Here is a 14,369-nt window from a genome sequence, read left to right on the forward strand (position 1 = left end):
AATAAAAATGGACAGAATGTCTGCTTCTGTCCAAGATGCACTGATAGGGACTGGAGTTACCCCTCTGCCTTAAAAAAACTAGAAAACCAGACACAACAGCTTTCAAATATTAGACCATAAGTGAGCCAGGACAGTGATCCCTGAGAAAAGGGAGACAGATTGGGTGAACCCTAAAATTATCCAGGTTTACTGTCTGGAGGCAGTTTACAGGCTTTAGAGCAGGGAGAGAAACCCATACAGACCCTGGCAGAGTTGCAACACCACCCACGGGAATTTGGGAGGCCAAGCTGTCTAGAACAAGGGACAGAGAGGAGGGAGCTACAGAGGCTGAACTCCAGGCAGCTGATGCCAACCCAGATGATTAGAGTTGAAAAACTGGACCACGAAAAATCGATATGTACTAGATTGTTCATAAAAAATACTGCGTGTAATAAGCAAAACTCTGAAAACAGCCTAAATATATCTAATAACCTGGTTTTGATAAATGGCCACAAGAATTTATTTCTGCAGAAATGTACCCACTCAGAATGATGACATTTAAGACATACTGTGAAGGGCTTTCCTGGTGGCACAGTGATTAAGAATCCTCCCGCCAATGCAGGGGACACAGGTACGAGCCCCGGTCCGGGAAGATTCCACATGACGCGGAACAACTAAGCCCATGCGCCACAACTACTGAGCCTGCGCTCTAGAGCCCGTGAGCCACAACTACTGAGCCCACGTGCCACAGCTACTGAAGCCCGTGCACCTAGAGCCTGTGCTCTGCAACAAGAGAAGCCACCGCAACGAGAAGCCTGCGCACCACAACAAAAGAATAGCCCCCGCTCACCGCAACTAGAGAAAGCCCGTGCACACCAACGAAGACCCAACGCAGCCAAAAATAAATAAATAAATAAATTTTGAAAAAAAGAAAAAAAGTAACAACAACAACAACAAAAGACATACTGTTAAGCAAAACAATCAAACAGGATCTGTCACTCTGCTTTTGTTTGTTTTGACTGTATATAAATGAATTGAAAGTCCTAAAAGTTCTGAAAACATGTTAATGAGAGTTCTATAAATTCTGAAAATGTATATTGTGGTTGAAATTGAAATAAGATTTCAACTTTATGTGAGTACATTTAAGGTTATGCTACATTTAGAAATCTTTTGCTATATGTGGTCAGTATAGGTATAAACAGAATTTTTAATGGTTGTAATATCACAGAACCATGGAATTTTAGAACTCAAAGGCATATTAGAGGGCTTCCCCAGTGGCGCAGTGGTTGGGAATCTGCCTGCTAATGAAGGGGGCACGGGTTTGAGCCCTGGTCTGGGAGGATCCCACATGCCGCGGAGCAACTAGGCCCGTGAGCCACAACTACTGAGCCTGCAGGTCTGGAGCCTGTGCTCCGCAACAAGAGAGGCCACGATAATGAGAGGCCCGCGCACCGCGATGAAGAGTGGCCCCCGCTTGCCACAACTAGAGAACGCCCTCGCACAGAAACGAAGACCCAACACAGCCAAAAATAAATAAATAAATAAACTTATTTTTTTTAAAAAAAGGCATATTAGAGATCACCTGGCCCAAGCTTCTTGCTTTAAAAATGAGGAGATTGAGGGTCAGAGAGGATAAATAATCATTCACGTTTATAGAATGAGTCAGCTTCAAACTTGCCTGGGTCTTGACTATGGACTAGTGCACTCTACTCTGTACTATATATACCTCTTCTGATTCCCAAAAATGACAACAAAATTTTTTTCTTAACAGCATTTGCAAGTTATCTTTTCTACTTTCCGTTTTAAATAGAGCATGTAAACCACCTTTTTCGGAAGCATAAAATTACATCAAGCTCCCCATATTTTCCAATAGAAAATGTCAAACTTACGTAGCCTTCCCAATTGGATATTTTTATGATGCTCTTCAGCACGGAACTGGCTTGCGATGGCACAACAGTCCTTGAAAGCTTTGACGCATCTTTGGCCTATCTTAATCCGAGCGGCTCGCTGCTCACAGGTTTCATCATCATTACGATAGGCTCCATCATAACAACATTTCTTCAACTTCGCAAATTTGTATTTAGCAGCTGAAATGGTAATAATTCAAGTGCCCTTGATTATGCATAGAATCAAAACATCTCAGGCTTAGAAAGGCTCTTGAGGGATACTGAATTTCTGCTGTCACAGGACCCCAGCCCCACAACAGCCATGGCTAGTTGACTGTCCAGCCCCACTTTGGAACTACCCTAGGAATGGGAGAATGTGTCCCCATAAGGTAGTCCACTCTGATTTGCACTAAATGGTTAAGGGCTTCCTGCAACTAAGCTGAGTACTGACTTTTGAAACTGGCGCCTTGGGTTCAGCACCCTTTGAGTAAAATAAGTTAATGATCTGAGAAGCCTGCAAATATCTGAAGATAGTTACCATCACTATACAAGTATGTTCTTCTTCAAGCTAAATATCCTATTGTTTTCAAACGTTTCTTGTGGTTTGTGGTTTCAAACATTTCTTCACCAGTGGCATCTTTCCTCATCATAAGTGCTTCGATTAATCAGTATCTCTCTTTTCATATCATTAAAACTTAGAATGAAGGTTAGAATTAAAATGACTCATATACAGATGGAAAGTATTATTGTACTACTATAAACATCTTATTAGTTGAGCTCAGGGCACTGACTCCTGGTTCAATGTTCTTTCTATTGTAACATTGCCAATTATCATATCTCTGTTTAAATAATACTTAAAAATAATTTCTGTTGGGATTATTTCCCCCCCACCAAATAATCTAAAATACTCTTAACTGTTAAATGCATGCAATAAGAGATAGACTTCCAGGTATATCTCAAAATTACTTAAATCATGGATTTTGTTAGAATAAAATGGAAGAATGTGATTTTAATTACTAGATGAAGTTTGCAGAGAGGAAATATTTGTGACAAATAAAAGTTAATCTTTTATATTTTAGAGATAGAAATAACAAAGACTTATTCCCTCAGATTAAGGTTATGGCAAATGAACTATTGGATTAATTTGGATTAACCTTTCCAGGGGAGGTGAGCTAGATGTCTGTACATTATCTTTCTTTTCACCCATTCTATTTGAATTAGGAGAAATTAGATAATGTTTACTTTTCTCCAGCTTTTGAATGACACGATCATAACCTTTTGACAATCACATGAAACTTTTAGAGTACCTTCTTCCTCTATCTTCTTTTGCAGCATTCTTTTTGGCCTGAGAATTTCTTTACAAGGTTCATCTGTTTTAAAAAGATAAAGAAAAAGAAGGGGAAAAAGGAGATAAAATCTCAAAAACCACAAAATTCCCTGAAATTATTTAACTTTTTAAAACATTCACGTCATTCATTCAACAAATACTGAGAGCCTGCTTTCGACTAGGCACCGCACACCACACATCTCAACGTGACTTGTTTGTAGAGGAGCTCACAATCTATTGTCACACAGTTTGACTTGTTTGATCTGAATTTGGTTTTGAATCCTGCAACCTTTTTGATCCACTGATTACAAGGAAATATCTAAGCTTTTAGAGTGAGCCATGTTTCTGTTAGGTATGGTATTTTAATTATTTTTGGTGTTTATATTACTGCAAATAATAGTATCATGTATAATTATGAACAATTTTAAAACCACAGAAAGAAGATGATTAAGATGTGGTCCTTGGGCTTCCCTGGTGGCGCAGCGGTTGAGAATCTGCCTGCCAATGCAGGGGACACGGGTTCGAGCCCTGGTCTGGGAAGATCCCACATGCCACGGAGCAACTGGGCCCATGAGCCACAATTACTGAGCCTGCGCGTCTGGAGCCTGTGCTCCGCAACAAGAGAGGCCGCGATAGTGAGAGGCCCGCGCACCGCGATGAAGAGAGGCCCCCGCTTGCCACAACTAGAGAAAGCCCTCGCACAGAAACGAAGACCCAACACAGCAAAAATAAATAAATAAATAAAATTAAGAAGTGTTGTAAGAAAGGTTTAATTTAAAAAAAAAAAAAAAAGAAGTTAGGCAACAGAAACATTAAAAAAAAAAAAAAAAAAAAAAAAGGTGTGGTCCTTGCCCTTAAAGAGCTCCCAGTGCAGTGACTGAGACAAGATGTGTAATTATGTGTAAGAACGTACAGTGATGAACTGCTATAAATAGATCTAGTCCTCCCTATAGTATTCCCCCTATTAAAGGAGGAGGCAATGATCAATTCTATATGGGGAAGAGGCCAAATCAAGGAGATGATTCTTCTTCTAGCTTCTCCAGGCTAATAAAAGGGAAAGCAGTCCTAATAAGGAAAGGCCCAAAGATGTAAAATAGCTTAGTGCCACCCATAACTAACTTGGTTCTGTATGGCTTAGACATAAGGTCATGTAGAGTGAGATGAGAAACAGCTGGAAAGAGCTGGAGAGAGGATCGTGGAAGGCCTTGAGTATTACAGTAAAGAATTCGTACTTTATCTTGAAGGCTAATGAAACATTTTATACAGAGGCGTTACCTAGTCATGTCATTATAAGATCAGTGTAGAGAATATTCTGGAGGAGGGACAAAAATGAGGTCTGGGAGGCAAATCATCCATGTAAATTTCAGTAATCAATTTGAAGAATAAACGAAAAGTACTGAGTGTTTTACCATTTTCTTGGGCGTCATCTGCGTTTGCGTTGGTGAGGAAGGTGAGTCCAGCCAGGTGGAATACATCTGCATTGTTGCGGCCACCACCTGCCCCGCAGCCCAGGTCATTCTTCTCTAAAGTTTGAAATACCTGTCCAGAGGTAGTTAGTTAATTTCATAATTCTTAGGAATTAACTAAAGGCAAAATGGTGAGCCTATTCAGATGTGGAAATCATTCCTATGAAAAACTAAAGGTACAAGTTGTTACATGGTTCTAACAAATCTGTGAAATGCACAGCCCACTCATTTATCAAATGGGCAAAGACCAAATTTCCCAACTGCATTCCTTTAGTTTGTCCTTTTGTATTTAGAAATACATACCTATTCACAATTAAATCAAGAACTAAGTCTTAAGCTTTGATGAGGTGATTCTTTGAAGTCGACCCCATGCTGTTTTGTACACAGATTGCATACTGCGATCAATATAATGTCCAAAAATGAATAAATGAGTGAATATATGAATAAATGAATTAATAAACAAGCTAATTTTTAAGTCGCTAAAAGAAAAAAGAGCACAATCTCTTGTATTTTGGGGAAGAGGGCTCTAGGTTCTAAGTGGGTGAGAACTTGTTTGCGGGGGCAGGCTTTTTCCAGTTTTAATTTTGACCCCAAATGTTTTTTCCTTTCTGAATGTTTTTAACTTAATAGTTTCTCAGTTCTTTCTTCCTCCTTCAAAGAAATTCAAGCCTAGAAAATAGAAGCAGAGCTTAGGGGAGATAAATGGGAACTTAGGGGAAGTGAATCACTTTCAGATTCTTCTGGGCCACAGATTTTAATGAGTAAAAAAAGGACACAAAACCCAAAAAACCCCCAGTGGTTGCCTATTCATTCTTCTCTGTTGCTGCTACTATAAAGCTCCCTGCTCCCAAATCTCCAAACCCTCCCAATCAATGGCACTTTGCCCATGAATGTAATTGCTATCATGGCATATGTTTTTAAAGTGCTTAATTCCATACTTGGAAAAGTAAAAATGGACAGACCTGGGCTTTAGAGACTAACGTGAGGATGGCTTACCTTCCTAAGAGTCACTGTTTTGAGTAGATTACAGAAAAGCAGGTCTAGTCTTCCCTTAATTCTTCCCCCACAACTTACCCTAGTGGCCACACTTTGTGAAGCACTGCATAGGGCCACCCCAGTAACCAAGGCCATGCACTACTTAACTCTTTCCAGGGGTTTCTTGGCTGTCCTTTGCACCCCATATATAGCACTGTCCACTGCCATTAAAGCCACCCAGGAATCCAACTCAGTCGCCATATTAAGAGATACATGTTGGCCAGGGGAATATGTATCTGTACTTGGAGACAGATGAACCTATAAGGTCATTTGAAAGAGAAAATATCATTTGTATGACACAAAAACTTCACAGATAGCTGCATTTACAGCCCCTTTATTCAGAAGAAAGTTGGATTGTGACTTACAGTTTGTGGCTTACCTGGAGCTGGTTGCCACACTTTTCTTCAATATTTAACCAGACTGAGTCGGACACTAATTCTGCGGTCTGTTCTCCTGTAACAATGTAATAGACCAGGAGACGAGCTGAAGGAACCATGTTCTGTGTCACTGGAATGTTTATACTTTGATAATCTGAATCTGAAAGTTTATCCCTTGTGCCAAAGTGAACGATTTTGCCCTTGGATAAAATCTAAAAATAAACAGCAGTAGCAACGGTAATTACAAAAACAAAACATTTGCTTCAGGATGGAGCTTGGAGCTGGAGTAGAAATTACGTTAAAGAAAAAGAAAGTTAACACTGTATAGGCCTACTATGTGCCAGGAACTTTACATTTAATTAACTCTTTTAGTTCCCATAATAACCAGAAGGATAGGAATACTAGCTCCATTGTGCAGATAAAGGGACTGAGGTTCAGGAATTAACTAAATGTCATACTGATTTCAGTTCAAAACCACCTAGTTATGAATTCAGAGAGCTAAAATTTGACCTCAAATCTGTTTGAAGTCATCACACTGTCATTAACATCTCCTTGTTTAGTTGATTAAAAAATATAGATGAGGAGGTAGAGTGCATTTTATTTTTCCCTAATTTCTGGCCTTAAGTTTTAAAGCCGAGATTAGGTTCTAAATTGGAGGTGTAAGGTTAAAAAAAAAAACCCTAAAAATCATATGAAGCCACAATGTCCTCAAAGATCCCTTAAATTGTCCTTAGAGAACAGGACTGTATATGTGGTTTTGGTACGTAGTCCCTAAACAAGTCCCCTAATTATTCATCAGTCAGTATGGTCCTCATTTATTTTTTAATTTCTTCTTCAAAACTGTTGAAAAGAATCATCATCACCTGTTTGGCCTGATCATCAGAATAATTAATTCCATTTCTTGGGTAATTGTCAGGAAACCCTTAACCTTTTTTTTACATTCTTTCCTACCTTTCACTGACAGCCTTGACTGACACCTCCGTTTAATTTAAGTGATGTAACAGGGATGTTGCTGGAGCAGGTATGATATGACTCAACCCTTAAGAGCAGGATTTGGGTCCCCTCTTTTTTCCAATGAAATGCACATATTTTAAATGGGTCTAGGCGTGTAATCTTTGGCCATGAAGTAGAGCAGAGGTAATGTGAGAATTTAATCAGGCTCTCTCTATGGAGGAATCAGGCTGTCTTTGGTGAAAGGCATATAACACAGAGTCAGAGGTTCCCAGGTCTAATCTAATCACCACCTTCCTCTTCCCAGCTGAGTGACTGTAGTGAGTCTTTAACCTGTTTGTCCCTCAGTTTCCTCATCTGTGAAGTAGTCATGAAAATCATGCCCTGTCTCAAGGGCTTTTGAAAAACTGATTATCAAATTAGATGATGTTTTTGAAAGTGCTTTGTAAGAATATATGTAAGGGATCATTCTAACGCTTTTCTATAAGCAAAGGAAAATCAGGTGGGGGAATAGATAGATATAAATCTTTCATTATTATACTTACCAAGTAATTATAGTGAGTTATTTTGTCAATATATGGACTTCTGGGGGTAACAACAATATTCAGATGTTCTCCCACAAGCAAAGGTTTATAGTTTTCAGTCCAGTCAATATAAAGATAACTTCGGCTGAGAGATGAATATGCTATTGCTCGGTAATCTTTGCTGGCCTGATTTTCTTCTGGAAGATCTGGGTCCTCAGTCCTGACCTGAAAAGGAAAAAAGTAAAAAAAGATACATGGACTGTGACGTAATGTTTTCCGTGAAACATACATTTTCAATTCCTTTCTTTGCTTTATAAATTTGTAAAATTCACAACACCAAATTCTAAAGAAAAAAGAAATCCATTACTCCAATGTGTTTGTACAGCTGCAGTATCAAGTAACTTTACAAAGGCTATGGACAATAATTGGGATAATATGGGATTGTGGGCCATGGTGGGAAAGTCTGGTGAAGTGAAGAGAGAAAGATGCTCGTGGAACAAATATTGGCACCCTTCCTGAAGTGTCATGGTGAGCTGGGGACTCCTTTTCCTATGGGTTGGAAGGGTAGCAGTGGGGAGGTCCTGAGGACTGGGGACAGGAGTCGTGAATGGATATCACACAGACTCTCTGGCCCAGTTTCATTGTGAAGTCGTGGCACAGAGAAGGGCTTACAAACAGAGTGGGGCAGAAATGATATCATGGCACCAATATCGGCCTTCGACAGCAGAGGGGTTGGTTAATAGCTCATGCTCTGGAGTGAGATAGGCATTGGTTTGCCTCTTGAGTACCATCATTTATTAAGTCTGGATAAGTTATTTAACCATAAGAAAGGTTAAAAGCCTCTGTTTCCTCAGCTGCAAAATGGTTAGCACAATGCCTAGCACTTCATACGGGCTCAGTAGATGATAGTGAATCTATGCCTGCTGGGGTCATTGACATGCATTACTAACTTACTCATTTTTTATTTGGGATTGGGAACCTAAATATTATTTGCTGGGAGAGAAGACTATTAAGGAGCTCTAAGGTAGAGTGATTCATACAGCTGGAAAAAAGAGAGGCTTCCACGTTTGGCTCTTCTGTGGCCCTGAAAAGAGATAAAAAGTTGGGGGGTGGGAAACAGAGAATATTTCTATCACTGATTTCCACTGCTATACCTATTTTGATACTTCTAGATTCTAATACAATCTTACAGATATGAGAGAAAATAATTCACCCCAAATAAAAAATTGATAGATTTATCTTCCTCAAGGACCATTCAATGAATTTGCAGATTGCCTCTGGTGCTTTTTTTTTCTTTTTTTGGATGCAAAATTGTGGAACTGTTCACTGGACTCATGTATAAAATCTGCCGCATTTGTTCTGCACATTGGCCAAAACACACAGTCAAAAGTACACACTGTCCCAGAAAATTTAACAGGAGAATTCAGCTCACTTTAAACTCCAGCACCGTCACTTCAGATGGGAGATTCACCACAAAAGAAGCTACTCCATCACTGGAACGTGTTACACTTTGCTTTGACTCCAAGTCGGATGTCTCCTGGTTTACATCGAGCATTTGTGCACTCAGGGTCACCGGGACCCCTCCTACCAAATGGTCAAGTGAATCCTTAACCTGCACCTGTTTGTCAGAACAGTCCAAATTCATTTCAAGAGCTCATCACTTCTTTTAAAGCATAACAATTCTGAAATAATTTTCCCTCCTCCTCACCGATGTATAAATTATTCATATTCAATTCAGGAAAAAGAAGCATTTTCTCAGCTTATATATAGAAAGGTTTAATCTTATTTAGTTAAATCATTCTTGAATGGATTCCCCTGTATATAGAGAAGACTCAGAATATAAATATCATCACATTAGGTCTGCCAAGTAGATGTGATAAGGTCTTCTGCTATTTAATTTCTGTGTGTGTTCAATTGGTTGAGAACTGGATAAAGGAAAAAATGAGGCAATCACTTCTGGGAATGATTCTCTTGGATATGAGAAATGATAAATGCATCTTTTTTTTTCTCAAACTCTACTTCTCATTGCCATGCATATGGACATATAGAATTTCCACAAAGATATATTTTATATTATTTATTTGTATATGTGATATGAAATATATAAAATATATTTTAAAATAATAAATTCTATATAGTGACATATTTTGTGATCTTGTATTATATATTATATTAATATACTCCATAATATATTATAAATTACCATATGCATTATATAGTAATATGTTATATATTATTAAATATGTTGTATATATAATAAGAAGTTATAAGCATGTCCAAAGCTTGCTTGTGGTCTAGTAAATTTTTTTCTCTTAAAGGCCAGTGACCTACGGTAAGTAATAAATAACCCATTTTAATTATCCTAAAGTTGATTTTTAAAAGCAACACATCTTCAAAGAATAAAAAAATTCTACTCTAGCTTTGTAAAAGATAGGGAATAAAAATGTCCATTTTATAAATATAATAAAACATATATGTAATAGACCATGTTTTATATTATATATAATAAGATATAGAAAACTAATCTTCAATAAAATATAATTAAAAGGTCAAATGAATGTTTTAGCTCCATACTATCAGCATTTTAAAAAGGAAAAGTGGAAGAAGGAGAGAAAATATTGTAAAGGAGAAAAAAAAACATAGAGAAAAGAGTCAGGGACAGACAGAAAGTGTCAAGATGGAAAGGATGGAGAGCAATACAGAGAGATGAGATCAGACAGAGTTATGTACAAAGAGAATGCAGAGTGAAAAGCACAGAAATGCGCCCTCAGAGACACACAGGAAGTAAAAAATGGTGAGAGAAAGGGGTTTATTTTCAAGGAATGCTATCTCTGTCTTAAGACTTTTAAAGAGCACGTTGCCAAATAATTTTAAACTTTAGTGTTTTTTGAACTATAAACTTATGGGGTTTTATTTACATATCATTTAATGCAATGCTCATTTAGGGAATGCTTAACACAGGCTATCTTACTAAATAGTGATACTGCCCTAAGGGTCGATATCATCCCCAAGGCTGAAGCTGGCTTGCAGTTTCCCACCGCCCGCCACATAGTCGGAGGGGCAGATTTCACACACAGAACGAGTTCCCTCTGTGATTTGCCTCTCCATCATCCTTCTTTCGTTTGCCACCCCCATATTTTTAGAAAAAGATAATCACATTCAGCAGTTTCCCCCCCATCATCTACCTTGACAGAAAATGGAATCCCAGGCTTCACAAAAAGAGGAGTAGCAATCAAATTCAGTTTGTAGGGAGAAAGGACATATTTGATGCCAGGAATTTCTGCTTCTTCAGAAAATCCACCTAAAGAAATGACAAGGATTATGTTGACCTTTTTTAGGAGTGTACTGATCTGTGTGGGGAGCTATTTTGTGTTCATACGTCTCCACAGACCTACTCATTCATTCATTCACTCCATTCCTGCACTCATTCATTTACCAACAGCAAGTAGGATATGGGTCTTGGTTCAGAGGGGCAGTGCAGAGAAGAGTCTAAACTCTTCTCTGGAGTTTCCAAAGCCTTATGCACAAGGCTTGTGGGCAGAGATGGTCCTTGTGGAAGTAGAGCAATAGGATTGGACCGAGGAAGAATTCGAGGAAGGGACACCACTGTTCACCAGTGGCCTGAGTTTCAGTTAAATATGTATAAGGCATTAAGGAGAGAAGAAAGGGTAGGCCAGAGACTAAGCTTTACAGGGCATTCACCTTTAGAGAGCAGGGATATGGAGAGAAGTGGAGAAGACATAAAAGGAGAGCTTGAGGTAGAGAGAACCCAGAGGGTCTACTGGCAAGACCCCAATAGTGTTTGTTACCCATTAGCTAAAACTTAAGCTAAACTATTAAGAGTGATATACAAAGCTCTAGTATCCCCAAACTCCTTTCCAGTATTACATCCCTAATACCCCTACATATATATCCTATACTTCAGGAAAGGAATAATCTGCTATTCTCAAAGGTTAAGCTTCACCTCCCACTCTTGGTATGTCCACTCTGTGAAGGGTGGCCCACTTCATCCTGGCTGTTATCCCTGCCTCAAAACCCTACTTATCTTTCAAGACAAGACCAATCATCTTCAGGACACCGTTCTTGGTTGCTCAGCAATCACCTAGGAGCTCATCTTCTTCTGAAGGTCAGTAGCATTAAGCACTTTTCTTAGAGCACATATGGAATTCCTTGTTGTTCAGAGTTCTTTGTTTACTTGTCTTATAGCTAGTGCTTGTTTGTAAACCACTTGAGTACTGGGATTACGCATCATTAATATTTGTAAGCCTGCATATTTATCAGCACTCTTTGCATACTTAATAAATATTGCTTAAACTGAATTTGTTTGTAAAAAATTGAGAAAAATAAAAGTAAGAAAGAAACATTAAAACAATGTCAAAAACACAGCCAGGGCAGGGAGTATAAAGTCATCATCATTCTCCCACATCTATTGAGCATCAGATGCATACAAAGTGCTTAGTAACTCGATAATTACCTCAATTCTTCATTCTGTTACCCCAGAAGGACAAATTTAAAGAGATGGAATGGGACTTAGGAATAATTTGGTCTAACAGTCATTTTATTGAAAAAAAAAGTGGCCTCAGTGTGGTTAAATTATTTGTTCAGGGTTGGTTGGGGATTAAATATAGACCTGAAAATATAAGTTACATTAGTAATCAAGACATATCAGAAGTAAGACAAAGTAACCCAACTTGGAGTAATAATTAATAACTATTAAAACCATTGGAGTGAGGATTAAGAGTACTAGACAAGGTGTTAAGAATGCTAAGAAAGAAGTAGGTGGAGAAAAGAAGGAGGAGGAGAAAGGAGGAGAAGGAAGGAAGAGGCGGAGGAGGAGAGGATGAGGAAGAGGGAGGAGGGGGAGGACAAAAAGGAGGAGGGAAGGGTGAAGGGGAAGGGGGAGGACGAGGAGGAGGAGGAAGAAGAGGTGCTGTTTTAAGTGCTTTGCACATACTGACTCTTTGATCCTCACCATAACCCTATGAGGGATATGCTATTATTGGATCTATTTTAGAAACATTACCTCCAATTTTAGATAGAATTACTGACTATTACAGAAGAAAAGGGCTTTAGGATGTACTTTGTTCAACTCCATCATTGTACAGCTAAGGGGACGAAAACAATGATAGTTGTAATAACTTTCATTTGCATGGTAATTTATCAAATGTTTTTACACCCATAATCTCTTTGATTTTGATTCTTACTGGGTGAGAAAATCGGGGTGCCAGATGTTCACGTCAGATAAGGTGCAGACCCACTTGGAATACCAAATGGGCAGGTGTTATCCCATTCTTGCCAGTGAGGCAATAGAGACACAGTGACTAGGGGGTGGCAGAGCTATACTCTAATCCCAGTTTTTAATGATGTAAAAAATAAAACTTAACTATAAAAGGAAGTAAACTGTGAAAGAACTGTAGAAATTATTTGTACCTTGAATATGCTGTCTAAATATTTCCCAAGAGAAAGTTTAAAAAAAAAACCAAACTCACCTGTAGACTCTATGACTGTCACACCAATATAAAGGTACTTGTCGTTTAAATCTTCTAGACTGCCATAGGACAATTCTTTAATTGCTGTTTCAGAGTCAAATGTGACTCGAGCAATTCCATTTATCAACTGTTTAAAGGGGGAAAAGGAAAGAGTTATTTCACAGAAGAATTTATAAGGAAAAAATGAACAAAATGTGCCTTTACTAGCCTCTCAATTGAAGACAAATGTCAGAGGAATGCTTTATCATCACCACTAAAGAGTAAATGAGTCCACAGTTAAGCCCAGAATGTTATTTTCTAATCTATTTGTTTAGAATTTTGACACGGAAGAGTCTTAAACATCATTTGATTCCACAGGTCTTTTTTGTACTAGCTGGCAAAGATGACTTCTTCCAATCACTGAGTCATTCATCTTTCTAGAGCTCTCAGCTTACTCTTGTTCTTAACTGAGAGTTTATGGGGTTTTATGATATTTACTTTGTACTTTGCTGCTTATATCTTGAAACGCTAATTTAAAAACACACAATGGGTAATGGGATATGGGGTTAAGTCACATGATATTATTTAATTATTAACCACAACAGTAAAATATATTTTGCCTTCTTTTTTCTTCTGAGATTGAGTGCTATGAGGCCAGGGATTTTGTCTTATGTAGCTTTAAATCTCAGCGTCTAACATAGAATCTTGCATTAAAAAGAGGCATTTAATTTATATCTTAAAGAAATAAAACTGTCTCTTGAAAGAACAAAGGCTAAATTACTGATGATACAAACTATGTGGATATGCAGCAGTGAGCAAAATGACATGAACCCTTACCATCCACAGTATAATGTAAAGAACACTGAATTAGAGAAAAGGGGACCAGGGCTCTACTCTGAGCTCCAGCAACCACTAGCCCTTAACCATGGACCAATAACTTCCCAGTGAGTTCATTCATTCACTTATAAATTTTTATAGAGCACCTACTTTTTGCCATGAATGAGGCTGTCTCTGGGCATACAATGGGAATGATTCAGACCCCCAAAGAGTTTTGCGTAGAGAATGATAGAGAAGTAAATAAACCATTACAATAAGAAGGGTTTCTCAGCACTATTGACATTTTGGACAGGATAATTCTTTGTTGTGGGGCACTGCCCTGAAGGAGTTTCACAGCATCCCTGGCCTCTACCCACTAAGTGCCCGTATGATCCTCTTCCCCAGTTGTGACAACCACAAATGTCTCTGGACATTACCAAATGTCCCCATGGGGGTAAAAATCATCCCTGGTTGAGAACCACTGCAATAAAGTGTGAAACGTGCTCCACTGAGAGCGACTCAAGGCCTGAGGGAGTAGAA

The 14,369-nt window shown here is 38.5% G+C and overlaps 1 protein-coding gene across 2 annotated transcripts in view; it reads right to left on the reverse strand.

Annotated features, from left to right (window-relative positions):
- Window positions 1-14,369, reverse strand: part of C5 (complement C5) — an 81,214-nt gene that overhangs the window by 45,230 nt on the left and 21,615 nt on the right. For both annotated transcript variants that reach the window (XM_082402199.1, XM_082402200.1), the window contains exons 9-17: window positions 13,035-13,161; window positions 10,731-10,846; window positions 8,978-9,163; window positions 7,567-7,770; window positions 6,073-6,282; window positions 5,802-5,951; window positions 4,602-4,731; window positions 3,173-3,235; window positions 1,869-2,066 (exon numbers count right to left, since the gene is read on the reverse strand). In XM_082402199.1, the coding sequence (XP_082258325.1) occupies window positions 1,869-2,066; window positions 3,173-3,235; window positions 4,602-4,731; window positions 5,802-5,951; window positions 6,073-6,282; window positions 7,567-7,770; window positions 8,978-9,163; window positions 10,731-10,846; window positions 13,035-13,161 (1,384 nt within the window). The remainder of the gene's footprint in view (window positions 1-1,868; window positions 2,067-3,172; window positions 3,236-4,601; window positions 4,732-5,801; window positions 5,952-6,072; window positions 6,283-7,566; window positions 7,771-8,977; window positions 9,164-10,730; window positions 10,847-13,034; window positions 13,162-14,369) is intronic.

Source organism: Balaenoptera borealis, assembly GCF_965194805.1.
Source record: "Balaenoptera borealis genome assembly, chromosome: 8".
Taxonomy (NCBI): domain Eukaryota; kingdom Metazoa; phylum Chordata; class Mammalia; order Artiodactyla; family Balaenopteridae; genus Balaenoptera; species Balaenoptera borealis.